General features: G+C 41.9%; 1 protein-coding gene across 7 annotated transcripts in view; it reads left to right on the forward strand.

Moving 5' to 3' along the window:
* DCX (doublecortin) overlaps window positions 1–19,463 on the forward strand; it is a 120,864-nt gene extending 101,401 nt beyond the window's left edge. For 4 of the 7 annotated variants that reach the window (XM_047716770.1, XM_047716771.1, XM_047716772.1 and 1 more), the window contains 2 exons: window positions 1,955–2,052; window positions 11,966–19,463. In XM_047716770.1, the coding sequence (XP_047572726.1) occupies window positions 1,955–2,052; window positions 11,966–12,022 (155 nt within the window). In that variant the 3' untranslated portion in view covers window positions 12,023–19,463. The remainder of the gene's footprint in view (window positions 1–1,954; window positions 2,053–11,965) is intronic. The other 3 variants (XM_047716776.1, XM_047716777.1, XM_047716773.1) reach the window with 2 other exon arrangements.
* The last annotated feature ends 256 nt before the right edge of the window (window positions 19,464–19,719 follow it).

Raw genomic sequence — 19,719 nt, forward strand, 5'->3', positions numbered from 1 at the left:
TGCAGTGGTCACCACAATTGCCAAAACACCTTTATCCCTCTAAAATAAACTCTGTACTTAGTAGCAGACACTTTTAATTTCTTCCCAACTACCAACTTCAACCCTGGCCAGGCCCTGGCATCCATTAATCTACTTTCTGTCTCCACAGATTTTTCTCCCATTATTCCAGAGTCATCTTTCAAGGTTTTTTGTTTTTTTTTCAGGCATTACCTTGTCCTGTGTGCCTCCCAGTCCCCTAATTTCAAAGCCTCTTCCCTGGGGTCTAATAATCCCCCTGTGTGGGTCTGCTGTAGTACTTAGCCCACCATATTCTTGCTTGGGTCACTACAGGAAGTGAGTTACTCATCTCTGAAACCCCAATGTCTAATACTTGGCCTGGTTTAGAGAAAGCACCCTGTAACCACTGGCTAAATGAATGAATGACTTTCAGGAAGGCCTGAGAGGGAGAAAGACTTCTCCGTAAGTGGGTGAGAGAGGCGTTCACTAATACACAGTTCAAGCCAGACAGTGGATACCTATGTGCCCAGTTTTTAGCTTACTTGCACTTGGATAGACTTAGCAAATTCCCCACTGGTGTGTCTTCCATCTCTATAGTTGATACACAGGTTCCGGAACCTAAGGAAAACATTATCCTATGTGGAGGAGAGGAACTATATATCCTCAGGAAATATTCACAATACAATAGTTTGAGCGACATTCTCAGGCCATCCTCCTGCTTAACTTTCAGAATTTTCTATTCTCTCTCTCTTTCTGCCCTTCCTTCTTGTTTCTCTCCTCTTCTCCCTCTGCCCCCACATGCTTTGGGATATTTTTTAAAAATCCCTTTATTTTTAAAGCATGTTTCAGAATATCTCTGATTAACAATGTTGGTCTTTAGACTTAAAAAAAATTAACATGAGATGTCTAAACACGAATCCATTCAAAAGCTGTTTAATTGTTTCATTTCCATGCACTGCATTTTTTTTTCACATGATTAGATCTTGAAAAAGCTCATTAGCAAAGGGAATATAAAAACAACTTGCAAACACAATGGAATATCAAAATGTTACATACTTAACCATCTCTCTTCCAGCCTTTTGTTGGCCTAGAGAGAAATGGGGGTGCACCCTGACTCTGGCCATGGCTGTCTGCCTTCTTCAGTCTCTGTGCCTTTCTCCTGGTTTCAAACTTCCTCATTCTTTTCTTCTCCTAACCTCTTATCCCCCTCTTCCTCGTCTCCCCTCTCCACTCCTGATCTCTTTCTCTCCCTCATTTTTTATTCCCTCCTCTGCCCATCTTGGTCTACAGGCCTTTAGTGTCTCACACAATTTATTTTCTATTCTTTTTCCTGAGTAGTTCCCTTTCTTTTTCCTTTCCTTCTGTTCTTTTCAGCCAGGATGAGGCAGGGAAGAGAGAGTGGGGCCCGGTGGGTGGGGGAAGTGGGGGGCGGCGAGCAGGGAAAGAGAGAGTGGGGAGAGACTGACCATGGGGCTGTCTTGTACCTGCCACATCAGCTGCCACCAGAGGGGATGTATCCCTGGTCTCAGTCACCCATTGTCCCTTCCCCTTTAAGGTAAGGCACAGAACCTCTTTTGCCTCACTTTTTTTCTGCCTTGTAACATTGAAACAAAATTGTATGTTCCCAGACTACCTCTTGGAGATGGTGTTAGGGTCAAATTTGGGAATGAATATATGAGAAAGATTTGAAAATTACCAGAGCCCTGTAATTGGAAGCACTCAGGGGAGAGGTGGGAGGATTACAGCCCTGCACTGCTGCAGGATCTAATTAACTGAGGATTGTAGTTCTGGCCTTTCTGAGGAATGTGTTTCTTCTCACCTTTGTTCCGCTCATCAAATCACTTGGTTGTCTGTGTACCTTGCCTGAATGTTCTTAGTGTCTTTGGAGGGGAAGGAAAACTGGTTCCTTTGTATGCTGTTGATTCTTATCCCTTCCTTTTCTCTTGCCTCGGGCTAGCAAACGGGACCTCCAGCAGCCAGCTCTCTACCCCCAAGTCTAAACAGTCACCCATCTCCACGCCCACCAGTCCTGGCAGCCTCCGGAAGCACAAGGTATTATGTCTCTTATACCTTACTAAACCCCTTTGCACTCCAACTTCTTTGAGTGGCTGGGTGAGGGTCTGCTCAGCCAGCTACTTTAGCAATGCATCAAGGCCAAAATTTCCCTTCCTCTGATCCTTGAGCTCAAAGCCCTGGGAATCACAGCAGGGCCCAAAGTTCCAGTCACTTTCATTTATTCCTCTGACTGCCCACCCCTCACATTTACCTATTTCCAGTTACACTTACCCAAAAGGAAGAAGTAACAAAGGTCCCAAATACCCATTCTGAGTTCATGGAGTCCCCAAATGGTGTCTCGAAGGATGAGCTAAATGCTTTTCACTCCAATTCAGAGGCACAGCAAAGAGGAGATTGAGGGCAATTTATGTCACCAGGCACCAGTCGGTAAAAGGGACAAAGACAGCAGTTAAAGAAAGTTAGCACTGAGTGACTCCCTTTAGATTTGCTGGACATCAAGATATGAACAGACCCAAGTTTCCCTCTGTATGCTTCATTCCCAGGCAGACTCTGGATAAGTGCCAAGGAGAGGGCACATATACACCGTGTTGGCCCTGCCTGGGCACAGTTGACACCTCCAAGTCATCCCAAATCAATATCCTGCTAAAATAAGGGAAGTTTGTAAACTCATTAGCCCCACTTTTCAAGCAGATTCCCACCCAGGAATCTCTTCTGTATAGAAAATCTGGAGTGGGAGTGGTCACAGCCTTGAACCTCATCCCTGAGGCCACGTGAACATGGTTTCTGCTCCGACAGCCACACTCTGGAGCAGCTTCTTCTAGAATTCTTTTATCTTCTCCCTGCCCATAAGACTCAATATGAGATGGAAAAAGGCAAAAGGCCATGAGTGTGGCCAGTTCCATCATGGAACCACTGATGTTCAGAGTTGAAAGAGATTTTAGATAGAGATAAATTACTCTCATTTGATTCTCTCAATCATCTTGTGAGGTTGACCTTTTGCAGGTGAGGAAATGAAGCTCCAGGAGTGTTAAGTGACTAGGGTGACATTGCTAGGTGGTGGTAGACATAGGACTGGTGCCCAGGTTACCGCCACCAGTATGCCCGAGCCAGTTCATGTTAGCTCATGAGAGCTGATTGTGCACATCCCTTCCCTTCTCCGTGTTCAGGGACGCCATGTTGGTACCTAGAACTCAGCCGTGATGGGAATATTTGCATCACAGAAATCAGCACACACTACACACCAAGGCTGTTGTTTTTTCCCCCAGAAAGTCAGTTGTTAAACATGTAATAGGACACTACGGCCCAACGTCCATTTTCATTTCTCTACATTAGGATTTTATTTCTTGGTTAATCCGACAATTACCTGTTCCACTGTCCCTACTTCCTGTTCCATTCCTGTAATGTGTCAGTTTCTGGCACTGACCCTGACCAGAACCTTCTAATTGTCCAGCTCAGCTATTTGATTTCCCCAAAGGACGATCTGCTGCACTGTTTGTATGGCTAGTGTTACCTAGAGGTTGTAGCATGGATGAAAACTACTCAGTTATTTTTTCTGGGCAAAGCTTGTTAAGATGGATACTCCAAGATGGGGAGTAGCCTAGTTCGGCTGTTCAACTCTCTAGCAGAAGCTGCTGTGTCTTTGCCCTATGCATTTGTGTCCTTGCTGTCCTTCTGAGAAGACTGATCTTCCCCAGCACCTTTCATTGGCACCTTCCTAAAAGAATGGGGCAGTTGGGCCTTTATTTGGCCTGCTCTCTTGAGTCGTTCAGCTTCACAGTTGACATGTTCAGTTCCTTTAGGCTGAGGACCCATTGACCATAAGCCTGTTGAGGTGAGTGCTGGCATTGTTAACTGTTTCTCCTGGTTGGGTTTGCAAACTTTGTGTGGGTGTTCCATTTTCTTTTGACTCAGTTCTACAAACCAATTTAACCACTGAAGAACAAGTTATAGGTGGCAGCACTGTCAGAGCCTCACTGTGGGATTTTCAGTGTATACTTTTATTTTTTAAATGACTCTTTTTTATGACAGTGAAGCAAATAAACATTATATGATTTCCTATGATTTAAAGCAAATAAGCAAATAAACATTATATGATTTCCTATATGATTTAAAAGCAAACTTTTAAAAACTATTTGGATTTTGGTACACTTTTTACTAACTTTTTAACTTCTTCCTCTGCTATCATTTTAAATTTATGTAAGATTTGCAGGAAAAATATAAAGAAGTCCTGTATACTCGTTGCACAGATTGACCAGTTGTTTAGATTTTTGCCCCATTTACTTTATTTTTTTGTGTTCTCTCTCTCCACACCACACACACACACACTTCACCATTTTTTTTAACCATTTGAGACTAAGTTGAAGACATCATACTCTTTTACCTCTAAATGCTTGCATGTATTTCCTAACAATAAGGATATTTTCAGTCCTGACAATAGCACGATGATCAAAATCAGGAAATTTGCACTGGTAAGACACTATTACATGCTCTAAAGCCCATACTCAAACTTTATCAATTGCCCCAGTAACATCCTTTTTCTGGTCCAGTATCCAATCCAGAACCACACATCATCTGTGGTTTTTATATCTTTTTGGTTTTCTTTAATCTAGAAAAGTTCTTCAGTCTTTCTTTTTGATGGTGCATTATAGAAATGGAGAGTACAGCCCAGTTCTTTGGTAGAAGGTCCTTTGATTTAGATGTGTCTGATGTTTCCTTGTGATTAAGTCCATATGATACCTTTGGAGTGGAATTGTCATAGAAGTAATGTCGTGTCTCTCTTAGTGTATCCAATCCAGAGGCAACAGCCTCATACTTAACCCTACTAATGATGCAGGGTGAACTGTTTTTTCTGAGTAAGCTAAAAATTTCATGACCTTAGCTTAGTCCTCCTGGGCCTCAGGACTCAGCTTCTTGCTCCTCCTTTTACATAGTTACCTGAGCTTTAGTTAGCACCATCAAGGTCCTTGGGCAGTGGGCCTAAGCAGTTCTCATTTGAACTCCAATCCAAGTGGACCTGAAAGGTGTGAGTCATGGTGGAGACAGGAAGCAGGTGGCCGAGGCCATGACTTTCCTCCTGCGCAATTGGAAACAAACTTGAAGTCCCAGCATCCCTTTGGTAACTTTTGATGGCTGTGGCAGGGCCCTAAGCTGTAATCAGCCTCTTGGCTTCCCCTCTTAAGCAGCTCATGGAGAATCTTCTTTAATGCAGCTGTGAGGGGGTTAGCCAAAGTCCGCATACTCAAGTGCTACAATATGGACACAGAGTAAGTCCTTGGATAGTTAATGAGAACAACATTGTGCATTTCCATACTGCTTTATCCTTTTGCACATGTTCCTATTTACCCTTGTGATAACACTGTGACAGAGATAAGGCAGGTGGCATTTCCATTTTAGAAATGAGGAAAAGGGGGTGCCGAGGGCAAAGACAACCCTAGTATGGTTCAACAATTTGGAGAAGGTAGCACATTAAAGATGTTTGAAAAGCCTAGAAATAGGGAAACCCTTTTGTTTATTTAAAAATGTTTTCTAGATCAGTGATTATACTCATGCCTTTAATGTGGAGGTATTTGGCTTGCAAAGTTATCCAGAGATCGGAGGGAAATATATTGGACATATTATTTGAAAATATAACTAACATTATTTAAATACACATTTTCCTCTATGTTTCTAGACCTTTTTTTCTGTTGTCCTGTAAGTGCTTGGAGAGATAGTTTGATGAATAAAGCAGGGTCCTGATCCTTAAATCACAGACACCATTCTAAGTGGATTTTGGTAGTGTAATCAAGAACGGACAAAAGGGTGGGAAAGTCCTCTGCCTGGGGGACGGTGGGAGATGGGGAAAGTGTTGCAGACTAGGTGACATTTAAGTGGGGCATTGAAGTCTGGGTAGGCTTTTGATGGCTGGTGAAGAGAATGGGCACGCCATCATTAAAAAAAATAATAATAATAAAACAAGAACAAAGCCGCACCATCAGAAAAGTGCAGGGCACATTTGGGAAAAAGCAAACCCAAACCAGAAGCCAGGTTTCTCAAAACTCCTCTCTGACTTCCTTTGGACTATAAGCTCCTTGGACCAGAAACCAAGATTTTGTTTTCTCTAACGCAATAGTATCGCCAGCACAGCTGTATTTGTTACAAACATTTTGTTCTGTAGGGCTCCAGGGGACTCAGCAAATGAATTTCAGGTGCAAATTATTTGTATTGTTAAGCAATATGTGTGTTTCTGTATTTCTACATATCGATCAACAAAAACACAGAGTTGAGATAATTCCTTTTCCTGAACATCGTTCTACCCACACAAGAAAATATCTTTTGAATATGAAATAAGTGGATGGAGGACAGACTTAGAGAAGTTCATTCCCAAGCTTAATCCTATGGATTCCCTCCACAGCCTGACTCTCACTTTATCCATCCCAAGTCATAGCAGCTACAAGAGCAGATTCCTTCTGATTCTTCCACTAGGCCTTCCTCTGAAATATAAGTCTGAAATAATCTTCTCCTATAATTATTTCCACCAGCCAACCAACCACAATGAGGGTTCTGTTACATGAATAATCAAGAGCAAGGGTGAATGCTGAAACCCAGGGTTCAGTGTGGTGGGACTCAAAGTGGCCTCCATAATGAAAAGACCCTTAAAATTCCCAAGGAGTTCATGAACTTGGTAGTGTCTAGCTCATTTCTCTTGCTTTGGTCTAACTAATAAAAAGCAAAATGCAATGATCTGACCTAGAGAATTTTAGAACCAGAAGGAAACTGAAAGATCTTCTAGTCTACATCTTCCCCAACTTACAGATATAGAAGCAAAGACCCTGTAAGGAGAAGTTAAATAGCCAGGATAGGCCTGGGATATAGGTCTCCCATACTACATTGCTTCTTGTTGTGTCTTTGTCCTATGCATTTCTGCCCTTATCGTCCTTCTGAGAATTTTGACCTCCCCCAGCACCTTCCACTGGTACCTTCCCAAAGGAATGGGGCAGCTTGGGACTTTATTTGGCCTGCTCTCTTGAGTTGTTCAGCTTTTTCTCCCCCTGTTATTAGTATAGCCTCTCCAGCTCTCTTTTGATTACTATCTGCATAATAAGTCTTTTTTCATCCTTTTGCTTTCAACCTATGTGTGTCTTTAAATTATGTCTCTTTCAGGCAGCAGAGAGCTGGATCATGGGTTTTTTGTTTGTTTGTTTGTTTGTTTTTTGTTTTTAAAATTCATTCTGCTAACCTCTACCTTTTAATTTGGTTGCTATTTATGTTTAATCTATTCATGTTTAATGTAATTACTGGTAAGGTAGAAATTACATCTGCCATTTTGTTATTTTCCACATGTCTTATGTTTTTTGGTTCCCTTATTCTTCAATTTTTGCTCTTTTTTGTGTTAGATGTTTTTTCTAATGTACCATTTTAATCTCCTTTTTTTTAAAATGAATTTTGAGTTATGTTTGTGGCTGCCCTGGAGAGTACAATTGACATCTTAGTGCAATCTATTTTGGAATAATATCAACTTAATTTCAATTGAATATAAAAATATTTACTATAGTATGGACTTGACCCTCCTCTCTTCCCCTCCTTTTGGGCTCCTATTAACATACAAATTACCTCTTTATGCATAATAAGTCCATCAGCACCCGTATATAATTACCATTCCACCCAGTTGTCTTTTCAACTGGATAATAGAAGAAAAGAATTACAAAAATAAACTTGTGTCTTTTGTATTTACCTCTGTATTTACCTTTACCAAGTGTTCTTTCTTTCTTATGCGGATTTGAATTACTGTCCATTGTCCTTTCATTTCCCTCCTGAAAGCTTCTCTTTAGTATTTCTTGGATATGTCTGCTAGCAATGAATGCCCTGTCTTTGTTTATCTGAGAATGTCTTGTTTTCTCCCTCATTCTTGAAAGATAATTTTACTAAATTTCCTTAAATGCCTTGATCCAATAAGGCTCCCTGCCTTGGCTTAGATGCTGTGTGTGTGTGTGTGTGTGGGTGTGTGTGTGGGTGTGTGTGTGGGCATGTTTCAATGCTCTTTCAGGCAGTTTACAGTTTTGCCTTAGCCTTCATTTGCTGCTTGTGCAGGGCCTCAAGGCCAACCGAAGATGAGAGATTAGGACCTTCTTAGGTCTTTTCTCAGAATACACCCAGTTTTGAAAATGTGCCATGTCACAGAGATTCCTGGGAGCATGTGAATATGTTGGAACTTTTCAAAGTCTCCTATAGACACTAATTCTCTAGCTTTTCCTTTTAATGTTTGGAGCAGCTTCATTTGCCCCAACAGTTTCCTCTTCTTTAGGCAGCTGTGATTTTAAACACCTGAAAAGGCGGCTCACAGTGAGTGTGCTCTGCATTAGGTCAAATAAAGAGTCTATGAATGGGAGTTTCCAAGGAGCTACGAAACAGGCCAAATAGTGACAATTCTCTGCGAATGGGGCTTTATTTTTGTGAGGGGGAGCTCTTAATTCATTCCGCACCATCTCACTACTAGTTTGCTGTTTTCCAGATACTGGAATTGGGAGGCTGTTGGCTTTCAAGGCTATCTTCGAGTTGGGGAGAGGGAGAAGGGAAAGAGAATAAGCTAAAGCACTACAAATTTTGGTATTCTTATATTCAGCCATTTTTCTTGAATAAACACTCTTTGGATTGCTGAAAGCTTTTGGTTAATTTCCAGAGTTCTGAAAATGTTGGTTTTTAACAATTTTTCCAGTGTCACTGTTGGAGCAGATTTTCAAAGAGTCTTTCTTTGCCATTCTGGAAGTCTAGAGCTCGAAGATACTTTTGACTACATTCAATTTTCACTTTATTCAAGTATAAGAGAGGCAAAATCCCTTCAGAGATGTGACCAGATTGTATACCACTTTGCCTGAGTTCAATTTTACAAGTTTTTATTGAACTTCTATTGTTTCCTCAGCCTTGCACTTCCTGTTTATCAGTTTTATAAGAGATTGTGTTTGGTAGTTTAGAACAAGGGTGCCAAATACTGCTGATGACCTTGTTGTTTGGGGATGGCCCCCCAATAGGAAAAAAGAAATGTTTTTTAATATCTTTAAAGAGTTGTAAAACAAAGTGCAAACAAACAAGACTGTATGACAGAGACCATATGTGACCAGCAAAGAAGGCACAAAATATTTATAATCTAGCCTTTTACAAAAAAGTTTGTGAGCCCCTGATTTACCATGAAGGGAAGCCGGGCTGGTGAGAAGTGAGTCTATTTGCTATACTTGCCTTTCTTTTGTTTTTTAATGATTGTAGTCCCTTGAGGGTCCTAAATAACAGTCAAAGAGGTGGAAGAGACTTTACATATCGCCTTTCCAATACTGAATTTTCTTGATGAAGACACCAAGGTTCAAAGACTTGTTCAATGTCACAGTAGTACTAATTCCAGGACCAAAAGCTCAGGTTTCTGAATATACTTTGTTCCTCTTTCCATTGAAGCTGCCTAAAAATTTTCTTACCCCTTCCTTCTAAGCAAAAAAAAAAAAAAAAAAAAGCAAAAATAAATCTTTTTTTAAACATCTTAATTTCAAGTAATCTCTATACCCAACATGGGGCTCAAACTCACAACCCCAAAATGAAGAGTCACATCCTCTACCAACTAAGCCACCAGGTGCCCCATAGCAAAAACCATTCTTAGCATTATTAGATAAATAAGTCCCTCTCTTCCCTATTCTTGTTCTTTTTCCTCACCTTCATTTTTTTCCTCTGACTCATGGAGAAGCTGTATGCTCCAATTATTTGGACAATTCTCTACCTAAGAGAGATTATACCAAGAAGGATCTCTTAAATATCCAGAGTTGACCCTAAATTTTTTGGTTCCCTTTAGTATCTTGCTGATAATGTGAATGATAACAGTGATTTTCAAACTGCTTCATTTGGAGATGGGTGAGATTCTGCCCCCACAATGTCTGATTCAACTACAACAGCTACACTTGTATTTATTTTATGTATTGGGCTCCCAAACAAAATCTCATTTAAATAGAGGACTTAGAAGGAGAAGAGAGAGAGATATTAAGAGACAGAGACAGGGATTTGAAAATTGTTGATTTAGATTATGGGTGAAGTATGTCCAAGAGGAATCACAAGTACCTCCAAATACAGCTCTGAGGACAGTGGGGAAAAACCAATGCCATGTCCTCTTTCCATCTCCTCAAGATGTAGACAAGTCTTGGGCAGTATTGGAGCCATGGACTGTAATTCCTGGTGCAAGTAGGAAGATGGGGTACATTTTCTGGGTTAAGCATTTGTTCAGGACCTAGCAGTTCTCTGGGAGCCTGAGATGAACTGACACATATATTCACAACTGATTTTTGACAAGGGTGCAGATTCAATCAAAAGAGAAAAGATAGCCTTTTCAATAAGTGGAGCTGGAACATTGAATATCCATAGAACAAAAAAATGACCCCTAACTTAAACCTCATGTCTTATGCAGAAATTAACTCTAAAAAGAAAAAAAGAAGTTAACTTAAAAAATGGACAATAGATATAAGTGTAAAAGAGGTAAAAAGGAAACCTAGGAGAAGATCTTGTGATCTTTGGCTAAGCAGAGAGTTCTCAGGTTTGACAACAAAAGTATCATCTATAAAATAAAAAGAATAATAAACTGGACCTCATCAAAATTAAAAACTTTTGCTTTGTCAAAGACCACACAAAAGGTATGGAAAGACAAGCTACAGAATGGGAGAAAATAGTTGCAAGCCACAGAGTTAGCCAAAGACATACATAGAAGATAAAAACATCTTAAAACTCAACAGTAAGAAAGAAAAAAAGAAAAAAAAACAAATTAGAAAATGAACAAAAGACCTGAAGAGGGGTGCCTGAGTGACCCAGTTGGTTAAGTGTCTTACTCTTGATTTTAGCTCAGGTCAGGTCTCAGGATGTGAGATCGAGCCCCTTGTCAGCCTCCCTCCTCAGCGTGGAGTCTACTTGAGATTCTCTCCTTCTCCCTGTCCCACCCCCTGCTCATACTCTGTCTCTAAAAACAGAGAAATAAGCAAATAAACAGACAACATGAAAAGTTGTTCAATATCAGTAACCACCAGGAAAATTCAAATTAAAACCGTAATGAGATACCACTTAAAACCCCCACGATTAGATAAATAAAAAGGAGAGAAAACACCAAATACTGGCGAGGATGTAGATAAACTGGATCCCTAATACTTGTCTGATGAGAATGTAAAGAGTACCCCACTCTGGAAAACAATACTGCAGTCTTTACAAACTTAATGTGCAAAGGCTGTATGACTCAGCAGTGGTACTCTTGAGCATTTATCCCAGAGAAACGTAAACTTATGTTAATACAAAAACCTGTATAAGAATTTTTAGAGCAAGCTTAAGTTGTAATAGCCCGCAATGCCCTTCGATGGGTGAATAGTTAACCAAACTGTGGCATAATGGCACCATGGAATACTGTCAACAATATAAAGGAGTGAACCTGCTGACATGTGCAACAACTTGCATGAATCCCTAGAGAATTATGCTAAATGGGAAAGGCCAGTCCTGAAAGGTTACATACGGTATGGTTCCATTTATATAATAGTCTCGGAATGACAAAACTGTAGAGATGGGAAACAGATCATTGGTTGCCATGGGGGGTGTAGATGTGGGAGACGGGGCTCTATAGCTCTAAATGGGGCAGCGTGAGGGAGCCCATTGATGAGGGTACAGGTCTGTATCTCAGCTGTGGCGATGGGCACACAAATACACACGTGGTAAAATTGCACAAATGCACACATTCGTGCAACACAAGTGCATGGAAAATGGCAAGATGTTACCACTGGGGGAAGTTGAGTGAAGGGTACATCAGCACAAGTATTCCTCCTGATACATCAGCTTCCTCTGAATCTGTCATTAGTTCAAAATAAAAATTAGATAAAATACTAATTAAAACAACCCAGTCATCTGATGTTGCCCATTTCAGAGCCCAGTATGTCAAGAAAAGGAGTTAACTTTACCTCTTATCTTCTTACAGGATCTGTACCTGCCTCTGTCCTTGGATGACTCGGACTCACTTGGTGATTCCATGTGAAGAAGAGAATGTTCGGAGTCCAGAGTATAAATCCAAGCTCACCGTTACAATAGGGTACTTCTGCTCAAGGGTCCAACAGGGCTATTGGTGCTTTCAAATTTTTATTTGTCATTGTTGTTACTTTTAAAAACACACTGTAGTATGTTGGGTTTATGTTCCTGTGATTTCTCCTCTGGGCCACTGATCCACAGTTACCAATTATAAGAGATAGATCGATTAACCATCCTTCGGGGTAACTTTCCGGGGATGCAAAATGTGCTAGTCCATGACCTTTCTATTGAAAACTTAGGCGACTGCGTTATTTCTCCCCCCGTCTCACTTTGCTCATACACGACAGTCTTCCTTCTGTAGAGGGTTGTTTACATACATAGCCCTTAAAATGCGTATGTGGGAAAGAAACTCATTGGCAAATCCAAGAGTGACAAACACAAGTGCCCCTTGTCTCCTGATCTCAAGAATGCTGGAAGATCCTGGGAGGGCGGCAAGGCAGCTCCCCAGCCTTGCAATTCACTCCCGACTGAGCCCCCAGTTTGTCTAGCACCAGTTCTGGCTGTCAATGGGGAGAAACACCAGCAATTTGTAATTCTGACAGCAGATGCTTAGGACCCCGGTGCAGGGCAAGTGAAAACGAGACTAGGCAGAATTGAGAAACATTGTCGACGTTTTGGTAGCATTTCTAAAGCACAGCAAATTTCTTGCCTGAGCTCTCCAGTGGGGCAATTTGGAATCAATAAGCAATTAAGGGTTGGCGGTGAGGGATTTCGTATGCCCGATTCCTCTAGGAGGCTGTCTAACATAGCGAGTTATTACACAAACTGTATGGTATCCATCTGTCTCTGTTCTATTGAATGCCTTGTAAACAGCCAACACTGAAAACACTGTGAGAATTTGTTTTCAGGTCTGACACCTTTTGGTCGCTTTTTATAGCAAGAAAACCAATATCCTTTTTATAAAACTTCGTGTCTGTACTTCGGGAGCAAACTCTTCAGGCTCCTTTTTTATAAACTGGTGATTTTTCTTTTGTCTAAAAAACACATGCAGAAAATTTACCAAAAAAAAAATGCAGAAGAATAACATAGTTTAGAAATCATGCTGTCACTGCCAAACAGAAACCTCCGGGAGGAAACAAAAATGAGTAGCAGAGGCCAATTCAATAGAATCAGTCTTTTGATAACTTTATAACAGTTATGCTTACATTAATAATTTCAACGTGGACCAGACATTCTAATTATATTTTAAGGGAAATGTTACGGCATATTTTCAGCAAGTCTTTTTTATCTGCAATCCTGATATTTCATACTGAAGACACAGAGACCTTTCACTTGTCTTTCACGCTAGAAAGGATTTCTCTTTACTAAGGACTGATCATTCGAAATAGCTCTCAGTCTTTGAGGTACCGGTTCATAACACTGCTTTTTGTCTGTAACCATAGCCCATAACGGCAAAGATGACTAAATTTAAGGGAAAGCCATGCATGCCAGTTCTGTGTTTGCTTTTAGCAGATATGAAGATTTTTTCCCCTTATTTCTTTGTAATTGTTCGGATAGTGTGTGAGGTGCAGCCCTCAAAGCCAAGCTGTGGTTTGGTTTCTGAGGGAGTTGCAGTTGTTCCTCCTCTTGAACTGGAATGAGCTTGGGAGGTGTGTGTGTATGTGTGTGTGTACCCTCAGTGGCTTCAGAACTGGGAGATACTGCAGGATACCCCGGATCCGTGGCAACTTGGTGGCATTCCTGATGTGGAAGGGAACTTGGTGGTGGAAGGGGTAGCTCAGATACCCCTAGACAAGCTTCAGAGGACCTTAGCTACAAGAAATATCTTTGGCTCAAGAAAAGTCCTGATGATAATAATACTGATTCCTGGTTCAATGGGTCACCAAAGAACCCCAAATCATGAGAATCTTTCTTTGCCTCTCTCCTTTATGTGTAGGCCTGTTGGAAAACATGACAGAGCCCATTTTCTTTACTCCCTACTTTCTTCTGGAAGCTCAAGGTTTTCCTTAGTGCCTCCCAGAACAATTTGTAGTTAATTGGGAAAAAAGTGGTACTTGGGATGGTGGGGAGGGGGGAAGGGGCCGTGTAGAGAGAGTAGCAGGTCTATTTTTAATCTTCAGGCCAGACCCCCAAAGATTCCACTCTCTCCAGATCTCATTTAGCCCAGTTCCTTCCATTTAATATGAGACGGAGGCTGAGGCCGCTAATGGACAGGCTGGTGAGGAGCAAGACCAGAGGAGGAGTTTAGATTCTCTCCTATCCTGGGCCCTGTGCTACCTTCCTGAGCATTTCCTCGGTGGTGTACTAAATGGACACATTCTCCTGAGAGTGACCTTTGATCCAACAGTCTTCAATCATAAAAGTAGATTTTCCATCTTTCTTTTAATCAGTTGTAAGAGAACATTTCTGTACTGCCACTTCAGGGGGCTTGGTCTTGTTCCAAAATCTAAGCCTTTAACGATTGCATTTTAAATTAGCCCATTTTCAAAGCAGAAGAAAAAATCATAACTGTGCACCTTCACCTCTGTCATTCATGCTAGATTTTGCCCAATCCGGTTTTACCACTAAAGTCCCATTGTATTACCTTCTGCACACTCAGCAAATATCAAGTCATTCAGTAAGCATCTGCCACCACTCCCCCATCCTCCCTTCCTCTTTTACGCACGTGCATGCCCACGCACACGTGTACACACACACACGCAATCCATCTGTTGCTTGTTCCTACCTCCTGATTTTTCTCCCTTACAGAAATAGAAATAGGGACAAAGAAGGGGAGAATGTATATATGGGGCTGGGCTGAACAACTTCTTAAGTAGTGTTAACTAGGGGTAAATTGAGAGAAAATTTCCTTTTCTCTTCACTGTTTTGGAAAGGATAGCCATTAGCATGACTGCTTTGTGTCCTTAAGGACTTTAGTATTAGCCTAGATTGAATCATAGAGCTTTCTAGCTGGAAGGAACCTTAGGATCACATGATCTACTCCAAATTCCTCCTTTTCAGGCCAGGAATGAGATGTAGAGGTAATTTCCCCAAGGTCACACAGCTGGCTAGGGGCAGGGCTGGGATTAGAACCCACATCTATTGGCTCTTGTTCCAGAGCCTTTTCCCACTGAAGTGTATTGCCTTCCATGAGACTCCTGAGAATTCTTTCCCAGGGTCATGTTGCATCTTGGAGCCATATGCTGCTGCCCTGAGCTCAGTGGGGAATCCACCCAGCAATCTCATATAGCTCTTTCTCCCTGTGTTCATATGGTTCCCATCCACATGGACTGCAGATATCCCCAAAGGGAAGGAGGCATTGAGGACCCACAGGAACAATGAGGTCCCTGACCTTGTCCACCCAACACAGAGGATCACTGTCCCACCTTGAGGAGCCCTTGGCTCTCTGAGCTCCTGCCCTGTCCAGCTGAAATGGGGGAAGGCTGATTTTCCCCTGTCAGCTCACCTCATCACATCTCCTATTGGCTGGGTCTTCAGAGGCTGAGGGAAATGATTCTTGTTCCTAGAGCAGGGAAAGGAAGGAAGAACTAGAACCATAGCTTTGTTCCCCATAAATTTCTGAGATGGCTTTTCAGTATTTTTTGAACGACTGTGGCTGCCATTCACTGGCAATGATTTCTTTTAAAATATGGGAGAGAGGCTAGCTAGAGAGAATAACCTGGTCTTGCTGTGGTGGTTCTCACCCACAGTGTTCCCATAGCCATCCTGCCCCAATGGGGACAATTTCCAGGTATAAGCAAGGGGCTTCATAACTAAAATGCACCTCAGCTGGTGGTAAACATTGGCTCCTTGTGTTTGCACTAAAATAGCAAGCTATGTGCTCTACATGCCATACTCACCTTCTTGTGTGTGCTGCTTGCTCCTGTGGCCTTCCATGGCAGAAACCAGGGCAACAAGGTCTGAACCCGTGGTTTGGCTCCCAGTAAGTCTTATTCTGGGATTGAAGGGTTATTCATTAGTTCAGGTCCAAGAGACTTCCTTCTGGGCTTACCCTACTTCTCAGGAAGTTCTCTCTTCTTCCTGCTTCTCCTCCCCAATTGGAAGGAACCAAGGAACCTTAAAGTGGATGTATAGTTCTAAGAAGAAGGAAAATAGAAGAGGTCTGAGCCCCCTTGATCCTTCTTTGTATCAACCAGCCCAAGTCTTAGAGCAGCAATGCAGTGCTTGCCTTGGACAAAATGACATCTACTTCTTTAGTCCCTTTAATAATGGCAGGACATGCCCTCAATCCCCCTCAGATATGGTTCTAAGTAGCTTTTCTTTTTTAAAAAAACACATCTCCCTGGGACAAGGGAATAAGCATACCTATGTACCCCAGAGGAGCTCTAGCACACTGATGAGAGGGTTTTCAGAGATCAGCCTACCTCCAAAACATCTATGCCAAGATACATCTCTGGATAGCTGCCCCAGGACAGTGGGGTTTGAATGACCTCTTTTGCTACCCAAGTCACTATGGGGACTAAAAGACATTGGAGATTTATTTTTTGAAGCAGGTCTTTGGAACCTCTCCTTGGCCACAAAGGGCCACTTGAATCTCCAAGGCCAGGCCACAATCATGCATTGTTCTTATGGCATCCAGGGATTTGGCTCTTAGGCCTAGGCTGATTTCATCAGTAAACTGTCAGTATTTTGAAGCTCATATGAGATGAGGGGACATTAAGGGTCCTATATTTTGGGACCTGGAATCCAGAGAGAATGAAGTCCCAGACATTGATATGCCAGAAGTGATCTGAGACCTCCTGTGTAGCAAGAGAGCTGTCACACTTCTGCCATTGCCCTAGGAAGGAAACCTCTTATGTAGTATTGTCCAATGGAACATTCTGTGATTCCATATGGGGTTTCCTCTTCCTTATCTGTGTGGCCACGTGGAGCAAGAATACTGCATTGATTCCCCATGCCCACCTTCTGGCGGGCTAGAGATATCTCCAACAGACTCTTTGGCTCTTGGTGGCCCAGACCCAGTGTAGTGCTGTTAATATTCAGTGGATTGCCCTAAAGGCTGTGATTATGGACCAAGACAACACAGGCCATTCATTTCTTAAAAGCGAATTTCCAATTTTATTCTTCTATCTCTTCAGGAAAAAGAGACTTTTTCCTCTGTCTCTCCCACCCTGGTCCCCAGAGCTTATCTCCATCCCCAAAGATGTAGTGTGACCTTGACATTCAACCTCTTGGTGTTGCTGTTGTTTCCAGCTTGCTTCTCATTAAAGATCCATGCAGACCTCCCACTTTGGCCCAGGTGGTGTGACACTGGCTATCACAGGACAAGACTCTGGAACCTGCTTCTAACTGCCTACACTTTGACATCTGGAATCAGATGCATCTCGTCTTACCTTAGATGCCTGGGATTGGGGGGGATATAGAATTCACCTTGGGAATTAAGGCATCTTCTTGCTCCTGATTAGAAGGGACAGGCTAGTTGGGAGAGATTAGGTGGCACAATGGAAGTCAGAGCGAACATCTTGTGAACTAAGGCACACGTGGGGACCTGGAAACTTCTCATTTCTGGGTTAATAATAACCTGAGGAAGCAATGTCTTTTTGCCAATGTCTACCTCCCCTGTGTATTTCTTTGTCTTATCTTTCTCTCTCTAGTTCATTAGAATTGCTCTCCTTTTTATACTCTCTTATCACTCTCTTCTTCCAGAGTACAAATGCCCATCTCTTGTCCTCTGCAATTCCCTCTCTTGTTTGTTGTCTCCCATTTTATTCCTTCCTTCCTCCATGTCTAGGTATTGGGCACATGCCTCTTCTTAGCCCTGAAGTTTTGCCTTGGTGATGTGAAGTTATTTCTGGACTTGACCAGCACTGATCGTACCCCAGTCCAGTCAGAAGTATGGTGGTTGAAATCAATCTGATCCTGGCTCTTTGTTCTCCATTTTCAGTTGCCATTCCCCAAAGCAGATCTTTATAAGCAGTTTCCTTACAGCTCATGTATCTTTGGGTCTTTGCCTTCCAAGCACTGTACAAAGCACTCTGTGGTTCTTTTTTAGTCTGCCATTTTGTGGAGCAGTGAAGTGTGCTCAGAGAAATAATCAGCTGAACAGAAAAGTCCACCCATGGATTCTTATCAGCTAAATACTATTAACTGATTTCATTTGCTTTGCTCATAGTTTTAAAAGCTGCAATATAATATCATGAGAGACCACAGGTCATCTCTGCTGTCATTTGGTTTGGCCAGCTGGGGGTGTTGGGTGTGGGGTGGAGCAACTGGGTTCAAGTTCTACCCCGTGATACATTAAGCTGTCTGTAACAACCTTATGTTTGGGGTTTGCCAACTGTTGAACTGTTTTAGCTAAACTGATAGGCAGTTGTGGTTGATTTAATGGAAAGGGTAATTAACAAACCCCTACCGTAGAACAAAACATTCACTTAATTAATATGTATTTGTCCTTCTATTACTAAATTCACCTAAACGTTTATTCTTAACTCCAGCTGTTTGCATCCCTGTGCAGGCAGTCCACATAGAGTAATCAGTGGGCCTCAAGAAGTCAGCTTGTAGGTGCTAATTTATTCCACAGGGTACACAGCCCTTGGGGACGTCATGGCTTGGCAATGCCATATGGAATGCCCTGTCTGATGGCTTTTCTTTATAACTTCTCTTAAAGGGATTTGAGCAAGTAAGAAGTTATACCAAAACGTCTCCCATGTATGGTCCTGCAATATATTGCAGCTTGAAGCCAATGATCCCTTATGACTTGTATACAACTAATGCATGTTTTGATTGAAGTTTGCATTTCTCATGTGTGGTAAGTTCTTTAAAAAAAAAAAGGTTCGGGTCACCTTTTTGTGCCATTAAACTTGTACAGAAAACACTTTTATGGCCATTTTTAAAGGGAGAAAGTTTAAAATGGAAACAGCCCACCCTTTCTGCCCTATTGCTGTAGTTAGAACTCAGTAAGTGTAGCAAAAACAGCTGTAATTGGTGGTTGTAGTATTAGAGGCGTTAGCTTGCTAGTGACTAGCTTTGGAGAGTAAATGCATGGTATTATACATCCCGTTTCTTAAATAACTCATTTTAACCTCTGAAAAGAATATATTCTTCCCTGTGGTCCTTCTTCCCTGCCCGCTCCCTTCCTCTGCTCCCAGGTGTCTCATGGTTGTAAAGAACTGATTTGGGAGCCGATGTCTTTTGCCAAGTCAAGTCAGCGAGGAACAAACAGGCCAAAAAGGGGGGAAAGACATTTCTCAACATTCTCTTCAGCAGCTAGTGACCATTTCTCAAGGAATTATGTAATGATCAAGCACTCAACTTCCCTTTGCATGAAAAAAAAATCGGTGGCAGCTCGAGAATGTGTTTGACTGCTTACATAGTGGAGTTGAAGAGTTCTCGGAATCGTGTGCAATTGAAAGACATTGGACAATGATGTTCCTTTACCCCTGCAGCAGTTTTGAGGTATTTGGAAACCTCACAAGGCTCTGCTTGACTGAGCCATACTTATTAAGAAAGAAAGAGAAAAAACAGAGAAAGACAACAGGTAACTTAGGGACTTTTTAGCTGCCCCCATAGAAGAGTTGTAGCCGTAAAAGATGAGGACATGCACAGAGAAGCATTGCCCCTGGTTGCCCAGGCAATGCCTAGCTTTGCTTTCAGACTGTGTTTCTAAAGTACTGTTCCAGGAAAGCACTCTGTCCTTTTTGGTTTGCTGTTCCCACTTGGACTGGTAGGTTTGATGAGGCTCATGTAAAACCAGCTGGAGCAGACCTT

Source organism: Lutra lutra, chromosome X, assembly GCF_902655055.1.
Source record: "Lutra lutra chromosome X, mLutLut1.2, whole genome shotgun sequence".
Classification (NCBI taxonomy): Eukaryota; Metazoa; Chordata; class Mammalia; order Carnivora; family Mustelidae; genus Lutra; species Lutra lutra.